Source organism: Rhinichthys klamathensis, unplaced genomic scaffold, assembly GCF_029890125.1.
Source record: "Rhinichthys klamathensis goyatoka isolate OS25496 unplaced genomic scaffold, OSU_Roscu_1.1 h1tg001072l_1, whole genome shotgun sequence".
NCBI lineage: Eukaryota > Metazoa > Chordata > Actinopteri > Cypriniformes > Leuciscidae > Rhinichthys > Rhinichthys klamathensis.
The window spans coordinates 12132-34668 of record NW_026607330.1 but is presented as its reverse complement, the minus strand read 5'-3'; the positions used below and the strand labels follow the sequence as shown (position 1 = coordinate 34668).

Here is a 22537-nt window from a genome sequence, read left to right as displayed (position 1 = left end):
AACATCATCAAACCTTATTGATTCGAATTACATCGATATTTTGACAATGCTAGTCAAGTGATCAGCCGCACCGCACTGACCTCATTACAAACTATTATTAAAGTGATAAGAGCTGCTTTCAACAGGTAACATCTCATTCTCATACAACTCATCCGTATTATGTTGAACAGTGTTTACTAAAATACTAAAACCGCAAGTGTGTTTTGTGCATTTTGTTTCGCAGTTACCTTCGTCTTCTAGTCTTCTCTTCTCGATGCTTCTTCCTGTTTTTAAATGTTAATGAGAATGCGTCCAATTTGGGCATGGGCGTGGTGGCTTCTGACGTCACACTTGGATGTGGTTGGGTTGGATGTCCACCGTAGGATGCAGCGAGAGGCTACTCGGGTTGGCGGGTTGGCGGGCCATGCGTTAAATGGTTGTACGTAAAAAAATGGTTCAGAAGATCGGGCCTTTTTTTATGTACAATTTTCATTTAGACTTGTAATGGAGAAGTCAATCTCTCAGCTGCTGCGAGAGGCGGCCGCAGCTCTGGAACAATCAACATCAGTGTCTCCATCGAGTGCTCCTTCACCTGCGATGATACGCACAACTGACGTTCAGGGTGAGGATTCGTTATTTTATTTATATAATATTTAATGATCTAATGCGCATAATATATAGCCTACTTGACCAATAACCATATATCTTTCTCGGACCTGTAAAATGTGTCCGGTCGGGATTTTGAAGCTGGCTATAAAGGTCCCAAAATTGGCGTGCATATAGGCTACACGTTGTGTATTTGCTAGTAGCAAAAGTAGTTCAAATTGCTACTGAACACCAGTTGTCATGTATTAATGTGTTCCTACCTGATTATTCTGTTATAATACATTTACAAATACAAATCCTGCTTTCTTCTTTCTATGGAGGGAACTGTGTAAATGAGACCACCAGACATGCTTTGCTTCTCGTAATCAGAAACATCAATAACTTAAATTCATGCCCAAACTCTGTTAAACAAAATTGATAATAATATAACCGAACACGTGTCTCATAAGAATGTTTGACAGCTGGGTTATTTAACATACATTGTTATTTTTGCAAAAATATTTACTGTGTTCAAAAATTAAAGTTATTTTCTTCCTTTAAAATGTTTCCAAGGTGCACGTAGTGAAGTGAGCAGGTTGTTTGCCCCATATGCACAATCACGAGTGGGTATACGGAAGAGGTCATGCAGTTCAGCTCTGCCAGCAAAGAAACCGAAGACGATAACATACACCCACAGATTTTTTTGCTTGCCTAAAAGAAGAGACTGTGAGATTCCAAACCCATCTGAGAAGCTGAAGCTGGAGAAAGCTGATCTGGGGGGGGAAAAAATTGTTTTCCCAGGTAACTTGTAACATTGTAGAATTACGTTTCTACGTAATCTATTTTCGTTTTCTAAACGTGTCTATTTTATTTTTTAAAAGACATGCTGTACACATTTTGCTTGCCTTTCAGATAAATATTGTCAGCCAGAGGATTTTACAGATTACCTCTATAAACAGTTTCCGAAGCTCAGAGATGCTGGAGGCTATGAACTTCTTAAGACTCGAGGTGCTACCCGCTCAAAGTCATTGGAGATAATCCCTTGTCCTGACGAAGGATACTCGGCAGAGTACTTGAGCAGCAGTGCCCTTGGCATAGGAGTTAGCATGATTTTCATCAGACCTCTTCAGAAAGATCTAAGCTTGGAGGTATGTAAACTGCATAAATAAAGCATTGAAAATGGCTGTTAAGATTTGCCATGTCTGACTTTTTTGTTTGTTTACATGGACAAGTACTCAGAGGGAAAATCAGGACAAGGGCCACAAGTACCTTGTTTGTACTGCCAAGTAAAAATTTATGTTGCTGAAATGCAGAAACATGTCGACCAATGTGAAATGTAAGTGATGCATGGAAAACTTTCTAAACAATAGAATGTTAAAAAATACTAAGTATAAAAGAGTTTTTATTATTTTATAGAGTTCTACCTTCCTTTTTTCTACATTTATTTTGCATTTCCTTTTTTAACAAATCAGGTTGGAGGGAGGGGCATGCCAAATCCCCCAAAGCAGCAGCGAGGAATCACCTAGAGACAGCATTGAGGAATTAGCTAGAAGCAGCAACGAAGAAATAGCTAGCAGCAGCAGACAGCAAACCTTCAGCAGCAGCAATGAAGAAATAGCTAGCAGCAGCAGACAGCAAACTTTCAGCAGCAGCAATGAAGAAATAGCTAGCAGCAGCAGACAGCAAACTTTCAGCAGCAGCAATGAAGAAATAGCTAGCAGCAGCAGACAGCAAACCTTCAGCAGCAGCAATGAAGAAATAGCTAGCAGCAGCAGACAGCAAACTTTCAGCAGCAGCAATGAAGAAATAGCTAGCAGCAGCAGACAGCAAACTTTCAGCAGCAGCAACGAAGAAATAGCTAGCAGCAGCAGACAGCAAACTTTCAGCAGCAGCAACGAAGAAATAGCTAGCAGCAGCAGACAGCAAACCTTCAGCAGCAGCAATGAAGAAATAGCTAGCAGCAGCAGACAGCAAACTTTCAGCAGCAGCAATGAAGAAATAGCTAGCAGCAGCAGACAGCAAACCTTCAGCAGCAGCAATGAAGAAATAGCTAGCAGCAGCAGACAGCAAACTTTCAGCAGCAGCAATGAAGAAATAGCTAGCAGCAGCAGACAGCAAACTTTCAGCAGCAGCAACGAAGAAATAGCTAGCAGCAGCAGACAGCAAACCTTCAGCAGCAGCAATGAAGAAATAGCTAGCAGCAGCAGACAGCAAACTTTCAGCAGCAGCAATGAAGAAATAGCTAGCAGCAGCAGACAGCAAACTTTCAGCAGCAGCAATGAAGAAATAGCTAGCAGCAGCAGACAGCAAACCTTCAGCAGCAGCAATGAAGAAATAGCTAGCAGCAGCAGACAGCAAACTTTCAGCAGCAGCAATGAAGAAATAGCTAGCAGCAGCAGACAGCAAACTTTCAGCAGCAGCAACGAAGAAATAGCTAGCAGCAGCAGACAGCAAACTTTCAGCAGCAGCAACGAAGAAATAGCTAGCAGCAGCAGACAGCAAACCTTCAGCAGCAGCAATGAAGAAATAGCTAGCAGCAGCAGACAGCAAACTTTCAGCAGCAGCAATGAAGAAATAGCTAGCAGCAGCAGACAGCAAACCTTCAGCAGCAGCAATGAAGAAATAGCTAGCAGCAGCAGACAGCAAACTTTCAGCAGCAGCAATGAAGAAATAGCTAGCAGCAGCAGACAGCAAACTTTCAGCAGCAGCAACGAAGAAATAGCTAGCAGCAGCAGACAGCAAACTTTCAGCAGCAGCAACGAAGAAATAGCTAGCAGCAGCAGACAGCAAACTTTCAGCAGCAGCAACGAAGAAATAGCTAGCAGCAGCAGACAGCAAACCTTCAGCAGCAGCAACGAAGAAATAGCTAGCAGCAGCAGACAGCAAACTTTCAGCAGCAGCAACGAAGAAATAGCTAGCAGCAGCAGACAGCAAACTTTCAGCAGCAGCAACGAAGAAATAGCTAGCAGCAGCAGACAGCAAACCTTCAGCAGCAGCAATGAAGAAATAGCTAGCAGCAGCAGACAGCAAACTTTCAGCAGCAGCAATGAAGAAATAGCTAGCAGCAGCAGCAACGAAGAAATAGCTAGCAGCAGCAGACAGCAAACTTTCAGCAGCAGCAACGAAGAAATAGCTAGCAGCAGCAGACAGCAAACTTTCAGCAGCAGCAACGAAGAAATAGCTAGCAGCAGCAGACAGCAAACTTTCAGCAGCAGCAACGAAGAAATAGCTAGCAGCAGCAGACAGCAAACTTTCAGCAGCAGCAACGAAGAAATAGCTAGCAGCAGCAGACAGCAAACCTTCAGCAGCAGCAATGAAGAAATAGCTAGCAGCAGCAGACAGCAAACCTTCAGCAGCAGCAACATCAGACAGGAAATTGATCAAAGTAGAGAAGCGAGGGACAGTGACAATGAAGGTGATTTAGTTGATGTTTCCTGCAATCTGTACAACAATAAGGTTATTTTCTCTATATCAGAGCATAGCTAGAAAAAAACTCTCAAAATATGACAATGTCAAAGGTCTTGTGAATAGTGCCTACCAGGTTTTTATTAAATTGTATTTATTTTTTTGTTTTAAAATTTTGTTTTTTTTTCCTTTCTTCTCAGAGTGGAAAGTTGAGCCAAACTTGTTTCGGGCAGCACTTCAATACAGAAGGAGACTTTTGGAAAGGGCTGAAAGTTTATCTGCTGAAAGTCTAACTGCAGGACTGAACCTATGCAGCAGTACACAGGAAAGAGAAAGAGAAATGTTTACTTTCTATAAATCTCAACCTGGCAACTGGGCTCGTCCATTTTTCGTCATACTAAGGGGTAAAAATTAATAGTTTTCTTTAAATATGAACACATTTTATACAAGCAATCTGTATGGCAATATCACTGTATGTTTAATATTGTGGATACACTGCATAGATATTAATATTCTTTACGTTATCTCAGGCGATGCAGCAATTGGAGATGGTGTGAAACGCTACTTTCTATCCCAGGTTATTTCACGTGTGCAGTTTGGGTTTGCCCTAGATTTTGGTAAGTAATTGTAATCTAAAACATTACGTAATTAAAGGGATGGTTTAGCCAAAATGCACATTCTTTCAGTACTCTGTCTCTTTGATTTCAATTTATGACTGTTTCTATCATAAGAGAAAATTGATTGGTTTGGAGTAATTTCTAAAAGAATTGCTATTTTTTTGGATGCAATATCTATTTAAATGGAATTACACATGACAAAACTTATAAAAATGTGTTACCTTGGAACTTGTATTGAGCCTAAAAAAAAAGTGTTATTTTTTCTCACTTTAGACAACTGTGGCAAAACTTTATTTTTCATCGGTCAAGAAGACCATTTGGTGCCATCAACCTCCCGAACTCTGCTGGATAGTGACCTGTTCCGCATTGTTGGACGCATGATTGGCCATTCATTCCTTAATGGTGGTCCCTTATTGACTGGACTTAGCCCTGCTATGTTTGGAATGATAACTGGACAAATGAACGAGACCATCATAATTGAACTGGAAGATTGCCCTGACACAGATGTAATTGACATTGTCCATCTGGTATGTACAACATAAAACCTACCTCTGATCATTGTTTTGTGCAAGTAAAAATGACTGAAAATGAAAATAATTGAACTAGATTTTTATATTTTTTACTAACATTGATTTTATTACAGCTTCAAAGACCAAATACACTTTCTGATGATGAGCGTGCAAAAGTGAATGACCTGGCTGTCAGTTGGGATCTGCCTCGGGTCACTGTGGAAAACAGACTGTGGCTAGCCCAAAGCCTTCTTCATCATGCTGTAAGTTTAACCTTTGTAGCGATTGTACGCACGTATAAATATAATTAATTATTATTCATAACGGATTATGATCAATAATTAATAATTGAATTATTTTCAGAATTTACTGTAGCAAAATCAATAGTATGATCAGTTTATCAGTTCATCCAATGAACGGAAAGCATAAACAATTATTAATTCTAGGAAATATAATATCTTCTTGGCCAAGAAAGACTAATTCCCAGCTAACAGCTAAATTAAGAAATAAATCAAGGGTCAAAGCATAGGTAACTTAGATCGAAGTTCAAGACAATAAATCGGTAAGCACATATCACAAGTAATGCTTCTCTTTTCAAATACAAACAATACTTTATTGATTATAAGCCTATGGCTAACACACAAAACAAATATCTAACACAAACACACGCACACGCATTCATACAAGTTGAAGAAAGACAGAGAGTGAGGAAGAATGAGTTTTAGGAGTTAGATGGTGAGATTCCCAAGATTCTATGCACTTATAAGACACAACCTGAACGAAGCATCAATAATTAATTTCACCCTTTTATCGTTTCTTAGGCGGGTGATTCAATTTTATATTAAACACCAGTTAAGAGTCTGGAGGCGTTACTTGCTTGTCCTTTGCGTTGCTTTGAGGATTCTCCTTTTTGTCGTAAAGGGGGTTTCCCGGTCCGTTGGTTGGCTGGCTGTCTCGTGCCTGGATAGATGTCTTGGGGCGGCCAATCACGTGGTGTGTTGGCGCGGATGAATGAAAGTCTTTGAAGTTGAAAGCTGGTTTTGCAGTTGAAACGTTAAAACGAAACTTTGCAGCAAAACTTAACTTAGAACCGAGACTTTTAACGGAAAAGAAACAACTAAGAAAAGAAAGAAAGGTGTGACGAGACGAGATGGCTTGGCTGAATCTGTTTTAACCCATATCTTGATTTGGGTCATTTGTCTCTGCGTCTACATGGTTACCACAACCATCGTCGGGCATCACCAGAGAGCAAGAGCGCATCACAAGAGCGCAAGAGCGCATCACAAGAGAGAGGATCACAAGAGAGAAGACCAGAGCGTTCAGAGAGAGAGCTTCTGTGTTCGGGTCTAAGATTTTAAACTCAAAATGTTTGTCCCGCCTCCAGGAGGAATTTGGAATTCGGACAATAAGATACTATATGATTATTTGAGAAGGGGGTCTTTTCTACCCCCCCCCCCTTCCTCTCAACGGGAATCATGTGTCATCTGTGGTCTCATTGTTCTGCAGGCCTTAGCAGAGAGAACAAGAGGCGACAGTTTAGACATTATTACAATTATAAGAACATAAACATTTTTACACAGATTTCAATCAAGCCATCTTTTGAATTAAAAACATACGAGCATAATGATAGGAAACACGCACAATTTCACTCACACACCTAATATGTATAACAATTAGGAATTGTATGGCATTTAAGCATATGAGAGACACACACATATATTGTAGAAACAACATATAATCAAAGTCCATCGAGAATTGTCCTGGGAAGAGTTTTATGGATTTTGATATGTAAGAAAGTCCTTATGTGTGTGTGTGTGTGGGTATCCTTATGGTCCGCATCTGTCACATCCGTGGTGTTTACCACGTGAGGGTTCAGTTCGCAATAATTGTCTTCAAGACAAAGGGTATTTTGTATGCAAGTCCACTTTTTCAGCCTTAAGGAGTTATAATAATTGATGAGGGGAAAACTAGCTCGGGATCCTGAATGGTTCAGTCTGTTTAGTCGCAGGGGTCAGGTGACTCCTTGTTAGGGCCTCTTGTTTCAATATTTCTGAACAGATCTGTTCTTGCCAAATTATAAAACATTGACAACATTCTTCCTTTAGTTAAGCAACAAAAGGTCTTCTTGGCTCATAGCCTCAGGGATAATTTGGAATATGCAGCCCCTTGTGTTTGATTATGTACGAACGCTTCCCTCGTGTTTGGTACATTCTCAATGTTGCTACATATCCCCCCTTCGGTCGATGATGGGTTGAGGAGAAGACATCATTGAACGCTGGAGAAACGGGTAGAGGAAGCAAACACACACAGCAAACAACAAGACAACACCTCCATGACTGGTCACTTTACTGGTGCAGGGCATTAGATTATCTAGGCCTAAACAGGTTCACTCTCTCAAAATAGTCAATCACGTTGAATAAAGTTTAGTTCAATTTTAGGACCGTTATTCTAGTTTGTTTTGGTACGGTAATTGATCAACTTTGTGACTAAATTTGATTTGTTTGTTTTATTCTCTTCTAAATTGTTCTAGGTTTAGACCAATTTACCTTTCAATTTGTGATACGAATGATGCAGGGAGTTCTCTGGCTCACATTCGTTTTAAGGTGACTTACAAATATAGGAGTGGTGTGTCAATCCTATTATTGTGACCTTGACCCTTATGGGGTGGACAGGCATTTTACCTAATAAAAGAAGAAGGAAAGGAAGGAAGAAGTAAAACAAAACAAAGCAGTTGAGTGTTCCTGATATGACTTATAACTATGGTTGCGCAGCTAAGGTGTCAGGTATCATGATGTAATGAGAGGTGTTCTCAGGTGTACTTGTTGGATGGGTAGTTACCATGTTTCCTATGGTAAGTGTAGCTAAGTTGTTAAGCTAGTTTCTGAAGTTAGTTTCTACCTGTGGGGGAAAACATATTTGTTGAATGTTTTGCACGGTAGAGGTGGTTAACTTCTGTATGTAAGTGAGTATGTTAGGGGTGTCGTGTAGTGCATGTATGTATGTATGTATGGTCAGATCTGTTTCAGTCTGTTTTGCTCCCCCCTTTGCTTGATGGCTTAGCTTTGATGAGCTTGTTGCATCTTTGCCTTGGACAAGGGATCTTCTGTGATCTGCTGGGGGTCAATCCAGTAAGGCAGGAAGTTCTCTGGCAGACATTGGGAGGTAGTTTGGCAAGGATGTGTGAAGATGTAGTGCGAAACTTGGTCTCCGTTGTTGCATTCCTCCGATGGTGCCTTCTGGTTGTGACAGACTTTCTGACCTTCTGTGCATACTGTTGTTGCTGTAGCACACACGTGGTTCTTGAGTTTGGAGCTCGTTTGGTGGTTTCTTTATGAGTGATGGGTAGCCAGGATGGTGTTTTCTGGTACCTCTGGGTGTTTGTCAGTGGTTGACTGTGAGAGGCCACTTTGTTCTGTGTTGTTGTAGAACAAGTGGTCGTCAAGTTCGTTATGAAGGTGTATCAGATGAAACGGTGGTCTTCCGTTCCATCGCCATCCTGTTCGTCATCCATGTTTACCTCATTTCCGATGAAAACTTTCAGTTGCCTCATTAGTTGCTCCGTGTCTTCTGAGGGTAAACTGTCTGGTTCTTGGGCATACTCAGTGCTGTGTTTAACTGAGTGGTGCCAAGGTGGGTTTCGTTGTTGAGTACCCACATGGAGTGCTTTTGGATGCCTTGGTTGATGGCCTTTGGATGTCCAGTTAGGTTTCCAGTGGTTTCCTTCTTGTGGGTTACTTGAGAAGCGTGGCTGGTCCCATGGCATTTCCATGCGGTTAGTGTGGTAGGTGTCAGCGACATGGGAGTCACGTTCTCTGTGCTCCTTACGAAGGACTGTGGTATTGTCATGCCACTGGGTGTCTTCCAGTGCAAGGCTTGTGTCTTGGCTGATGGAGTTTGAAACTGTGGATGTTTTCAAACCTTTCTTTGAGTTCATCTTTTGTTTGATGTAGGCCTTGTGTGTCAGGTCACGTAGCTGTTGAATTGTCATTGTGCCTGGGCAGGCCATGATGCCAAGATGATGACTCAATCCGGGGTGCAGGTTTCTCAGGAAGAGGGTTTTGAAGTTCACATCCTCTTCAAGTTCAGGTTTGTTATGTGCACCTAAGTAGGCTTGTCGAAAGCGGTGGTAGTAGGCTTGGGGAGTCTCTTGTCGACCTTGTTTGGTTTCCATAGCGATTAACACACCGTGTTCCGACTCTGGGCCTGTGAATTCTTTAATCAGTGTCTCACATAGCAGCTGGTAGTTCGACTTGACATGAGCAGGTTGTCTGTCTAGGAAGCTTCGTACCTCTGGACTGGATGTGGATCTGAGGAGGTAGAATCTGTCTCTGTCAGTCATATGTGGTCTCACCTCTAGGTGGAAGTTGATATCTCTGATGTAGGTCTGGATGTCGGGACCCTCTGTGGAGTTCGGGTTGAACTGAGTGATATTCTTCACCAGCTGGTTGAGATCTTTAAAGGTCATCCCCTGTGCAGCTTTGGAGTCTGCCTGGGTGAGCTCTCTTCGTTTGTTAGCAGGGAAGAGTTCTGTGGTGAAGGCCGGTGACGTTTTGGGTTGTGGCCATTCACTTCTTCCGTTGTATGGCAGTTCTTGGATGGAGGACTCTGTTCTGCTCAGCAGGGGTGATGCTGAGGGAGGTCTTTCCCTTCTTGGCTCTGGTTTCTGTTGGAAAATGTGCTGGAGTTCATCTCTGACCGCGTAGAGCTCGTCGTTGGCGTCATCTCGCTGTTGGGTCAGATGGTCCATTTCAGCGCTGCACCTTTCCAGGTGGTCTTTCAGAGCATTAATTTCAGAGTTCTTATCTTTAATGTCAGCTTTGGCTTTCTCTAGCTGATGTTCAGCAGACTGGAGTTGGTTTACCAGGTGCTTTTGGACAGTCTTTAATTCTAGTTTGTCACGTTCAGTGACTGCAAGGGCTTCTTGGAGCTTGTCAACTTGTTTCTTTGTTTCTTGCTCCGCTTCGTCAGGCACTTTGAGTTTGTCTTGAGCTTTCGCTTTGAGCTGGTCTGTGCAGTGTTGAGTGTGCATCAGCTCTCTCAGGAACTCAGTGGTCTGACACTTGAAGTTGTCCTGGACTTTCACTTCCAGCTTGTCTATGCGGCTCTGGGCACGTGTCAGCTCCTCCTGAAGGTGGGTGATGTGCTTGTCGCTTAGTTTCAGCTGGGCTGTGAAGGCATTGCTTAAGGAACAGGTTATTTTGGTTAGTTCCATGTGGTTGTGGTTCTGGCTTGAATCACGTGTCAGGAATCTTCTCAGAATTATGATTATTATTAAAAATAATAACAGTTCAATTGTCTTTGGTGTGAGGCAGTCTGTAATGCCTCTGAGCCAGGCGTCCACGTCATCCCTTTGGGCAGTGGGGTTCGTCGTCCACGACATGTTGGTACGCTGGGGTGAAGAGACTGACACAGACCTGTGTGGAATATAAGCCTATATGTGGTTGAACAGCTAAGTGTCGTTTCAGTGACGGTACACCAATAGTGAAGTGTCGTAATGACTAAGTGTTGGTCTAAGTGTAGACAGGTAGTCTAGTGATGTGAAGACTTCGTCACTCAACTGAGTAAAGGAAAGAAAGAGAAAAAAGGTTAAAACAAATCTCAGTGGAAAGAAACCCTTTTTTTTTTTCAATGGGAGAAATATTTTTTATAAATATTTTCTATCAATGAAACGCCGGTTTCAACTCGTGGTGTGAGGACGTCGTCACTCAACTGAGTATGGGAAAAGAGAGAAAAGTTAACCAATTTCAATGAGAGAAAAAAAAACAAGAAAGAAAATTCTTAACTAAGGGAAATATTATTTATCTCGTAAATGCTTCCTATCAAAGAGAATCTGTTTCCAGAAAGGTAAACAATATTATTGTTTATGTTTACAACGAAAAATAATACAATAATAATGCTGATACCTCTTTTCTGAGTTTGACAGGATTGACACCACACACCGTCAGTTGGACCGCTTACAGCAGGGATGCTTTGAAGGCGACGGTTGCTCAACAATTGTCTCTGTTAATTGATCTTGGATGAGATGTCAAATTGTAAATTGCGTACACAGATGCAGGGAGAGTGAGGAGAACAGAGAGGGTTTGATTAAAAAATCAAATACCTAATGATTTCTTTGGAAAGATTGTCTTTCTCTTTCTTTTGAATCGATTGATGGTTCTCTCAGGTGTGTTCCCTACAAGTGCGAAGAATGGGATGGAATAAAGCAGGACAGCACAGGAAAGATGTGAGAAGGGAAGGAGATTGGATCCACAAATGGCTGGAGCCTTTGTCGAACTACGAGTATGGAATTGACAGTTGCCAAACAACTAAACATTCACAAATAAACTTTTGAAAGAGAGGGTTATCTCTGATTTATTTGAAACTCGTAGTGAGATACCAATGTCTCCTATTGAGGCTCAGGTGTGTCACTTCCAAGCAAAAAGGAAGAGGTAATGAAGATGAAAGAAAGTAATAATGATAGTGGACAAAATAAGAAAGGGAAATTAAATAAAGGGGTAAATGAATAAGTAAAATAGAATGGTTAAGTTTATAACCACAACTGAAATAAATGAGAAAAGGAGGATACAACGCAATAACAATAAGAAGCAAGTATGAGTCTAACAATATTTTGTAATAGGGAAAATGTTGGTGGAATAAGTTCTTAACTTTCAAAGTTTAAGACTTATTCGCCTGTGATTAGATCTAAAAGAGAAATTTAGAAATTATGAAATTAGATTTATTAAAAATAAATCGAGAAATCATTAGAAATTACCTGTTAAGAAAAATAGAATTTAAATTTAATAATTCCCTAAAAAAAAATCAAATTCGAATTTGACAATTAATAATCATAAACCAGTATTTTCTTTTGCAAGTAAAATGCAGGTAAAAGGAATTAATAATTGCAAACGACTTCCTTTTCAAGGAAAATATGGGTTAAGTGAGATATGGGAATGGTAAATAAGAAAGAAGAAAAGACCAACAGGTGGAAAGTCAATGTGTTTAAATGGTTAAATCACTTTAACGTTGTTCAAACAGACACTGTTTAACCATTGAGGTTAATACTACTGATAACCGTAAATAATGCTAAAGGCGTTAGCATATAGGCCTCACTGTAAACAACTGCTTTGGTTAGCTTGGCAAACAAGGGGGTAATCCATCGACCGGAAGTTGAAGCCGGCCGGGTGCCGCCATGTTGTAGCAGAACTTCACTTGCGTTAGCATTTCCATTGACTCCCATTCATTTTTGCGTCACTTTGACAGCGAATAACTTTACATCTGAGGAGTTTAAAGACTCCATTTGTCCATTATTTATTTCTAAAGAAACACGAGAATGTATAAAGGGCTCCATTACCTTCTATGTTACACTATGGCCCCGTAGAAACAGATTTAGTAAAAATAGGCTAACGATTGCGTCATAACCACTCGACTCTCTGTCGCGCTGTACAGAAATTACCGTACAGACAGGAGGAGAAGCTCGCAGGCAATCGGGGGGACGTCCCGTCAAGGGAGAAGCCCATAGATAATGAGTCCATAAAAGCAACGGAATTCTTACTCCTGCTCACTCACGCCAAAGAACTCTTTGCTCAAGTTCCCCGTCTCTGCAAGATTAACGTTGGCAGTTTCCACGCACAGCTACTAGAAGATTAACGTCTGTCAGACAGGTTGCTCACGTCATCAAGCTTAGTTTGAGTCGGTCTGAGTCTGCGCGTCAGGAACGGAAGTTCTCAAAAATCGCTAAAAGTGGGCTTCAACTGTCTCAACTGAGTTCCAATGAGATCGCTCTGTCCATTTCTTTTACTGTCTATGTTGGCAAAGGACTAGCTAGCTTAGCCACCAAAAGGGTTTGTTTACACTGTGGCTCTGATCATGCGAGAGGTCAGAGTTCCCCCGGAAGCGTTGGTTAAGACTTCCGTGTCACGATCGTAACTATGGCAACGAAACGAACGCTAGTGGGTAAACATGTGAATTGCAACAGTTAGGAAACAGTTACGCATGTTACATGAAATGTCGGCGCATTTCAACAATGTTCATAGAATATGCATGTACAGTAACAGTCGATCATATTACGGGAAATGTCGGCGCATTTCAAACTGTACAAAAATACACCACTCGTAGCTTTAGCTGGTTTTACGACGTGGGGTTCCACTCAATTTATTAGGAGTGATATTAACTTTAAGCAAGCGACAGCTTTGCGTTATAATAGATGGAACGATGACGACCTCGGCAGATCGTCTCTGTGCAAGTTTATCTGAGCACACGAACAACAGGGTTCTTCGGTTAGTTTCAACGTCAAGCTTTACTTGAATACAATAAAAATAACTCTTATTCAACTACACTCGGACACACGCAGTGTTTACACGAGAATTCATTGAACAGACACCAACATACAAGCAAACATAGACAAACAGCTGTTTATTACTGGGATTGCAATGGGACACGCATTGACAATCAGACAAATATAACTGCTTATATGTTTATCACGGGTCGCAGTGGAACACGCACTGTGAATCGGATAAAAATATATAACGTTAGATGAGGAACACGCTCATCGCTCTGTGAGGAGAATAATCGTTCTTATATAGTTATTTTAATTACTGCAGTATAATTTTGTTAAGCTCTCTGGCTGATACACACACATGTATAGCTTTGACAGACGCTGGAACACGCAGACGTCGGTAAGCTATAATCAAGGTATTTCAGAAATTGAGGAACACGCTCAATTCTCACCTTATTGTTGTGTGATATTTTATATCTTGGGTTATTTTACTGCAGTTGAAAAAAAAATAACATATATGGAGGCAGACAGACTAGATTAACAGCTCTTTCTGGGGTGCGTCTCTCAAGGAGCAGATTCATTCAAACAGGGCGCGCGCTGCGCGCTCTCCATCCGTCACACACAGACTTTCGCAGGTTCGGATCTCTCATCCGCACAATATGAAAAGATAAATTACTTCGTATATGCTTACAATTTAGGTTAAACTTCCCGCATTTTTCTCCACCATAATAATGTAGCGATTGTACGCACGTATAAATATAATTAATTATTATTCATAACGGATTATGATCAATAATTAATAATTGAATTATTTTCAGAATTTACTGTAGCAAAATCAATAGTATGATCAGTTTATCAGTTCATCCAATGAACGGAAAGCATAAACAATTATTAATTCTAGGAAATATAATATCTTCTTGGCCAAGAAAGACTAATTCCCAGCTAACAGCTAAATTAAGAAATAAATCAAGGGTCAAAGCATAGGTAACTTAGATCGAAGTTCAAGACAATAAATCGGTAAGCACATATCACAAGTAATGCTTCTCTTTTCAAATACAAACAATACTTTATTGATTATAAGCCTATGGCTAACACACAAAACAAATATCTAACACAAACACACGCACACGCATTCATACAAGTTGAAGAAAGACAGAGAGTGAGGAAGAATGAGTTTTAGGAGTTAGATGGTGAGATTCCCAAGATTCTATGCACTTATAAGACACAACCTGAACGAAGCATCAATAATTAATTTCACCCTTTTATCGTTTCTTAGGCGGGTGATTCAATTTTATATTAAACACCAGTTAAGAGTCTGGAGGCGTTACTTGCTTGTCCTTTGCGTTGCTTTGAGGATTCTCCTTTTTGTCGTAAAGGGGGTTTCCCGGTCCGTTGGTTGGCTGGCTGTCTCGTGCCTGGATAGATGTCTTGGGGCGGCCAATCACGTGGTGTGTTGGCGCGGATGAATGAAAGTCTTTGAAGTTGAAAGCTGGTTTTGCAGTTGAAACGTTAAAACGAAACTTTGCAGCAAAACTTAACTTAGAACCGAGACTTTTAACGGAAAAGAAACAACTAAGAAAAGAAAGAAAGGTGTGACGAGACGAGATGGCTTGGCTGAATCTGTTTTAACCCATATCTTGATTTGGGTCATTTGTCTCTGCGTCTACATGGTTACCACAACCATCGTCGGGCATCACCAGAGAGCAAGAGCGCATCACAAGAGCGCAAGAGCGCATCACAAGAGAGAGGATCACAAGAGAGAAGACCAGAGCGTTCAGAGAGAGAGCTTCTGTGTTCGGGTCTAAGATTTTAAACTCAAAATGTTTGTCCCGCCTCCAGGAGGAATTTGGAATTCGGACAATAAGATACTATATGATTATTTGAGAAGGGGGTCTTTTCTACCCCCCCCCCCTTCCTCTCAACGGGAATCATGTGTCATCTGTGGTCTCATTGTTCTGCAGGCCTTAGCAGAGAGAACAAGAGGCGACAGTTTAGACATTATTACAATTATAAGAACATAAACATTTTTACACAGATTTCAATCAAGCCATCTTTTGAATTAAAAACATACGAGCATAATGATAGGAAACACGCACAATTTCACTCACACACCTAATATGTATAACAATTAGGAATTGTATGGCATTTAAGCATATGAGAGACACACACATATATTGTAGAAACAACATATAATCAAAGTCCATCGAGAATTGTCCTGGGAAGAGTTTTATGGATTTTGATATGTAAGAAAGTCCTTATGTGTGTGTGTGTGTGGGTATCCTTATGGTCCGCATCTGTCACATCCGTGGTGTTTACCACGTGAGGGTTCAGTTCGCAATAATTGTCTTCAAGACAAAGGGTATTTTGTATGCAAGTCCACTTTTTCAGCCTTAAGGAGTTATAATAATTGATGAGGGGAAAACTAGCTCGGGATCCTGAATGGTTCAGTCTGTTTAGTCGCAGGGGTCAGGTGACTCCTTGTTAGGGCCTCTTGTTTCAATATTTCTGAACAGATCTGTTCTTGCCAAATTATAAAACATTGACAACATTCTTCCTTTAGTTAAGCAACAAAAGGTCTTCTTGGCTCATAGCCTCAGGGATAATTTGGAATATGCAGCCCCTTGTGTTTGATTATGTACGAACGCTTCCCTCGTGTTTGGTACATTCTCAATGTTGCTACACCTTTTTAAAACATATTTTTATTTTAAACCATTTTTGTAATTATTTATTAAAGACTGCAACAATTAAATACTTCAGGTCATTGGCCGGCGAGAGAAACAGATGCAGCAGTTGAAAAAAGGACTGAAGGATACTGGAGTTTTCCGCATGGTCAAAGAACGACCTTCTCTCATTGAAGTCCTATTCCCACGCTCATCTTCCCTGACAATTGATGCAGAGGTAATGTACCATCATGTGCCATTGACTATTTCCAAATAGATATTAAGATATACTTACACATCCTTCTATGTAATGATTATGCATAATCTACAGTTCCTTCTATTAACAAAGCATGGTTTAAACACAACTGGTCAAATGTTTTGGAATAATTACGATTAGTACGATTGGTCTCTTCTGTTCACCACAGCTGCATTTATTTGATTAAAAATACAGTAAAAACTAATATTGTGAAATACTATTATAATTTAAGGCAAGGCAAGTTTATTTATTTAGCACATTTCATACACAATGGTAATTCAAAGTGCTTTACATAGAAAAATCAAAAGAAATAAGAATAATTAAAACAGTTAAGAATAAAGAAATTAAAATAATCAAAAGAAATCAGAACTTCTCTGTGACTTCACATTTTTTGATGCGGGTGTGTAAATGCGTTTTGCACCATATTCACTGCAGCAACTGTAGCAAAAATGTGAGCGTATGAGTTTCTTAATTTGTGATTTGTAGAATAGGATTTGTGCACCTGCAATGAAGAATTTGAGAAGGTGTAACTGTTGTGTTGTGTTTGTGGAAGAGAAAAAAAAGTATACAAGTTTGCAAATCTTAAATCATTTCTCTCTGTGACTTCAAATTTACTGATACACGTGTGTGGCTATTCTCTACAACTACAAATTCCACTGTCACAGGCGTTCAGAAGTTTTGCACCAAAAATACCTTCATAGCTAAGCTACTGCATCATTTTATTTTGTGATATTATACTAGATGATCCTGGAAAAAGTAATATGGCCAAACCCTGACAGTGATGATGAGGAGAATTTCAGTCTGGAAACATGCTGCAGAATCACATCCTATTTCCGGCAATACATTGAACAAGGTACACATTTTGATTCTGTATTTGTACACGTTTAATATTGCATTTTTAAGATGTAATTTTGCTGGGTAGGGTTTGTGTGGTTATTTCATTGTAAGAAGACATGAAGATGTCTTATATGAAAATGTCATGTCAGTGTTAGTCACATTTATTCAATTAGCATTAGAGATGCACCGATTACAATTTTCTATGTCGATTCCGATTTTATTTATTTATAAAACACCATATACTTTTACCCAAACTGAATAATAAACAAGTTTAAATGGGTAAATTTTCTATAAATATTTTCTATAAAGTCTTCATTTTAATTTCTGACATAGATTACTCCAGTTCTTGTTAAAACACTAGACATGCAAATTCTGTGCATTTTGGGCAACACTTGTTGCGCAATGTTAATCATGCGCCGCCCGAGTGCATTTTGACCGGCATAAAATCGGCATATGTCAGACTGGATAGCTGGACAGACCAGACCGGTCATGGCCGATCACGTGAAAATCGGCCAATTCCGGTCACCAGCCGATCAATCGGTGCATCTCTAATTAGCATACAAACTAACACATTCTACATTAAAAAAACAGGTACACCACAAGAGCTGAAAAATCTTGTCGAGTTTTGGGTTGGCTGGACAAGCCTACCACAGGAACTGTATGTGGAAGTGTCACCTGACGTCAGAATGCCAACTGCCTCAACATGCAGGGAGACACTTAAAATCCCACTGCATTACAGTCATTATGATGAATTCACTGCTGATTTAAATGCAGCTGTGTCCAGCAACAGCTTTGGTTTTGGTTTAGTTTAAAATGTATTTCTTAAACCCTCATGTTGTCTTTGGGGTCATTAAAACCCTCATTAAAAAAACATTGCTGCCTTTCTCTCAGTTTCATGGAATTTAGTGACTTGTTACATTATTTGTCTAAACACAAAAAACCTGGGTTTGATTTAGTTCTGTATGTATACATTTTTATTTTTTTATTCCACTGTTGTTTGATGTGGGGTTTATTCATTTTATTGAAAAATTAATAAATCCCACATCAATCTAAACAAATTGACAAATGAAAGCCTGGGACTACACCACAAATGTAAAGTGGAACAAACATTCCCGCACCAGACTGATCTCATGAAATGGCGTATGTATGACACGCCAATTCGTATTTCCATTTTTGGCGTGCTATCAACACGCATAATCGCTTTTCAGCGTGTTTATCAACGCCTTTGACTTAACGTTATATTACTGTATTATGTATATATAAATATATGACCTACCCCAACCCCGTCCCTAAACCTACCCGTCACTGGGGTTAATACCATTTTATGAGTCTTCTCCTACCATCCTAGGAAAAGAAATATCGCTCCACAGATGTAGATATAGATTTAGCTTCGTTTCGCTCGGACATTTAACGGCGTACACATACACGCGGAATCACTCGGACATTTAATGGCGTAGACATACACGCAAAAGATTTCGGCGTGGACATACACGCGGATAGCACAAAATGCGTATAGATAACACGCCACTTGAATTGAAAGTGGCGTGTATGTTTACGCAAAGTCATGATGTCATGTTGCCCGCACACACATCCACAGGTTTAACTGCAACAGACAGCATTTTTATTGAATTTCGCAAATTCAGAACACTCATATGAAGGGGTGAAACCTAGCACCGACACACACTTCTGTGAATGAAGACATTGTGCAAGCATATTTGGGTGAGTAGTTGATCTATCCAAATAAACGAGTTAGCTGTAGCACCGTTTCACAGTAAGCATCCACTGCTTCTGTAAGAAGAACATTAGGACTGGGTAAGGTATCCACCTCTGCAACAGTCAACTCTCTCTGCAGTAGTGCTTGTGGGACTGCAACTCCCTCCATTTCATTACTGCATGGTCCCTCCCAGTCTATTCCGAAGTCATCACTCGCCTTGCAACAAAAAAAAGCAAAAATTCCATTTTAAAAAATGACAAACATTACATCCCAAACTGTCATATCTACATATACCTGGTCTGGATCATCAGTAGTTTGAAATGTTGTCCACAACTGTAGAGGGGATTGGCTACCCGTGGTCCTTAATTTGTGGTTATTCCAAGCCTCCTGGAACAGATTAAGATGCCTTTGCAACTGAGGCAGGAAAATCCAGTGTAGTGCATATAGGTGCACCTCATTATCTGGATCCAGCAAACTCTCACTCTCCATTCCATAGAACAGGCAGTAAAACAGGTCTAAGACCTGTTCATAGACATCCCTCCATAACCTTTCAATCCTACAGAGACAACAGTACAACAATTTTATTGAAATTAAATCTATGTAACTTTTTTTTCCCACCCACACCAAGCACCTTTGATTGTGGACACTTCTTCCAGTTATGTGTGAGTTGCGGTTCTCTCCCCTATGTGCCACCATGAAGTGTGCCACTTCAATGTTCTCCAAGCCCTTGTCTGAGCGCACTCGAGAGGGGAGTCCAAACTTCTGAACTGCTCCAATAAAACTGTCAACAACAGTTGATGCCCGGTTGTTTGTCGCAGCACTTAGGTAAACGATTAAGCGGCTAAAGCCGTCAATGCCTCCATGAATGACGAACCTCCACCTAAATAAGAAATCAGATACATAAAATGAAACATTACGTTTTATGATCCCCTCTCTTACCACCTCTATCCTCCCATGTCAGGGTTTTTTCCTGCATTTAAATTATTAGGTGGCTATCCAAATGAAATTTCTTATCACTTGAGCAAATTCAGACATCCATTTTTAAAACATCCCCTTCCATGCTATTTTTCTTCCAATATTTGTATTGTTATATGTTTTACATTTACAAAACCAAACATTACAAAAGTTTGTACTGGATAGCATGGTGGGGATCTGTTTACTGGTGCTATCTGCTGGATGACAGAGCAAAAGTATTAAAACAATTTTTTTTTTAGCATAAGCAACCTTTATGGAAGTAATTTATGATTTACTTAACACTGAATATCTAATATGATTAAACTGAACTGAACTATATTAAAATATTTTGACTGTACCAGTTAGGACTATATAAAAAATATGTGTTTCCTCTGCCTTGGGTAAGTGAGGGCCAACTTGTTTTACTTAATGATTGTATTGAAAATATTAAGGCAAAGAAGGCCAGGTGATTTTTCCTACAGCCAGAGGATGAAAACAGAAAATATTTTACAGAGGAAGACTGAAAGGTTTGTAAATCATAGATATCCAGGTTTTGAGCCTCTTGTTCTACTTAATTTGCTTTTGATGTAAGCACAAATTGTATTACGGTAGATTAAGACCACCCAAAATCATTTGTCACCCAGGAAAAACCCTGTTCAATGTTTCATAATTGCACAGATAGTATATTTGCCTAAGTTTAGACTCCCAATACCTTATTAGCTTGTGGTTTCCGTCTATATGCCACATTGCATTTGGTCCTGAGACAGAGTATTGACGGCGATGACGTGTGCATATTGCTAATGCTCTCAGCTGAGTTCCCAGTGGATCGACTCTTCGCACAGACTCGCGCACCCTTGAAGCTTAAAAGTAAAAAAAGAAATGCACAATATATTTCAATACATCAATTAAAACCTAATTAAATGTTTTGTTTTTAATTCTGTAATTTACTAGAAATTCACCACATTCTGGTATTTAAGCATTTAATCAATAAAACCCGAACCTTTAATATAAAACAGCCAAATTGCTGACTGCACACTGAATCAATGCTGAAGACAGCAGTGTGCTGAAACTTTTGCTTGCTTTTTAATTCACATGCAATTTGCACGATGCAACTTATAATACATTTTTTTGTTTTTTTTGCTAGACTTCAATTTGTACTGTATTCAGTGTGCGACCAGCAACCTTCTTGCTCGTATACACAAGTATTGAAGACAAAAGGTGTAAACTCAAAATATTATGAAATTGTTCTTACTCTGAATATGAAGACCTTGGGCCCGAAGATGACCATGTATAATCCTGTACCCAGCGTTTGGGTAATGTCTTTGTATTTCTGCCACAATGTTGTCTAATACATCATCAGTGACATCAGAGTACAAATCTCTAGCCCTATGGTATGGGGGGGAATATAAATATATTTATATTCGTTATTTATTTGTACATTCCACTTTTTCCTCTCTCACTAATACAAATGTATTAAAATTAAGTACCTTAATCCATGCTGTTCTAGTCTTCTACGTATAGTTCGCTCAGATACTCCAAGCAGGCGCGCAAGCTGGACACATGAGTAACCACATATCACGTAGTACTCGATCATCTCTTGTGGTATGTCCAGTAAAGGGCGTCCTGGTCCTTTAGTTGTCCTGTCCTTCACAAAAAGCCTGTAAGCTACTTCATTGAGGTTGGCGAAGACAACATTACTGATGTTGCTGTTGGTCAAGGCCACAAACTCATTTAATTTATCCAAAACTAAATGGCTTCTGAGTAAGAGGAAATCAGTAGAGGATGTACTATCTTCAACTTGCTGCGCGAGCATCATAAGGTCCTCCACAATTTCACCAACTACCTCCATTAAATAAATAAATAAATAAATAAATCGGAGTCCGTTCAGCGCATCACCTCTTGACCGTCGACTGTGAGTGACGTCACTTCCCAACACAAACACGCCCCATAGCATATAACCCCACCCTCGACACTGATTGACAGGTTTCAGTGTAGGCATCGGAAATGCAAACGCTAAGGGAATTGCGATTCCATTTGAGTTTTGGCTGGTTACATACGCGACACTGAGAAAGTGAAAAAGCAGACGTGGTAATTGAAATTACTATTTAAATAGGAATGGAGACAAACCTCGTAAGACATGGGAAACACAGTTGCAAACGGACTTTGCATTTTCATTTGAAATTTGGCAGTCAGTGTGCGTTCGCTTAAACGAAAATGCAAACGGTAATGCGCGATTTGCAATTGCGTTTGGATTATGTCACATTTTATGCGTCCACAAATTGAAAACGCAATTGCAAATACAATTTGCAATTCCTTTTGAATAATGTCCGGAATATCATTCCATACACGTACTGTACACTTATGAAGACAGACAATCATCTGTTGGCTGTCAATAAATCCTTTGAAGAGAAGAGCATTCATTTGCATTCTTACCGATGCACCACAGTGGTCACCTATCCCAACTAGCTACAATTACAGTCCTATCTATCAAGTCTTCACTACACTTATAAACGCACGTGTTTGTTTTATGTTGCCGCGCTAAATTAGAGTGCAGGTTTTTCCCTGTTAATATTTTTTCTCCACATATTATTTTGGTGGATTGAGTCTGTGGAAATGTCGTTTAGTATATTAAAAGTGTGACTTTTCATTTGGATATTAAAATGTATGTTTATAGCCATATGTGTGACCTGTGTATTAGATGAATTGCAGTTGTTGTTGAAAGTTAACGTTTCTTTTCTCATACATACTTCTCATCCTTCAGCTGAAA

At 39.9% G+C, this 22537-nt stretch overlaps 2 protein-coding genes across 3 annotated transcripts; one reads left to right on the top strand and one right to left on the bottom strand.

The window, feature by feature from the left end:
• Window positions 1–395: 395 nt before the first annotated feature.
• On the top strand, window positions 396–17986 carry LOC130079463 (uncharacterized). Of its 2 annotated transcripts, XM_056244747.1 has the most exons (11): window positions 396–601; window positions 1138–1365; window positions 1477–1712; window positions 1797–1900; window positions 4170–4373; window positions 4500–4586; window positions 4860–5113; window positions 5230–5358; window positions 16107–16247; window positions 17007–17118; window positions 17694–17986. In XM_056244747.1, exons 5-11 carry the CDS (start codon window positions 4310–4312, stop codon window positions 17912–17914), a joined length of 1008 nt encoding a protein of 335 aa, XP_056100722.1. In that variant the 5' UTR covers window positions 396–601; window positions 1138–1365; window positions 1477–1712; window positions 1797–1900; window positions 4170–4309; the 3' UTR covers window positions 17915–17986. The 2 variants fall into 2 exon arrangements, with proteins under 2 accessions (XP_056100722.1, XP_056100721.1); XM_056244746.1 differs by lacking the exon at window positions 396–601 and having other exon boundaries at window positions 1114–1365.
• A 710-nt stretch (window positions 17987–18696) lies between these two features.
• Window positions 18697–21619, bottom strand: LOC130079464 (uncharacterized). Its single transcript, XM_056244748.1, has 6 exons — window positions 21258–21619; window positions 21023–21156; window positions 20483–20630; window positions 19448–19696; window positions 19111–19372; window positions 18697–19032 (listed from the first exon to the last, which is right to left on the bottom strand). Exons 1-6 carry the CDS (start codon window positions 21617–21619, stop codon window positions 18835–18837), a joined length of 1353 nt encoding a protein of 450 aa, XP_056100723.1. The 3' UTR covers window positions 18697–18834.
• Between the last annotated feature and the right edge of the window lie 918 nt (window positions 21620–22537).

Coding starts and splice junctions, on each gene's coding strand:
- LOC130079463 (XM_056244747.1), top strand. CDS start 4,310: ATGTTTACTTTCTATAAATCTCAACCTGGCAACTGGGCTCGTCCATTT. Junction 4,587..4,859: donor TGGGTTTGCCCTAGATTTTG/GTAAGTAATTGT, acceptor TTCTCACTTTAG/ACAACTGTGGCAAAACTTTA. Junction 16,248..17,006: donor CCCTGACAATTGATGCAGAG/GTAATGTACCAT, acceptor ATATTATACTAG/ATGATCCTGGAAAAAGTAAT.
- LOC130079464 (XM_056244748.1), bottom strand. CDS start 21,619: ATGGAGGTAGTTGGTGAAATTGTGGAGGACCTTATGATGCTCGCGCAG. Junction 19,697..20,482: donor GGAAACCACAAGCTAATAAG/GTATTGGGAGTC, acceptor TTTCTTATTTAG/GTGGAGGTTCGTCATTCATG. Junction 19,373..19,447: donor AGAAGTGTCCACAATCAAAG/GTGCTTGGTGTG, acceptor TTGTCTCTGTAG/GATTGAAAGGTTATGGAGGG.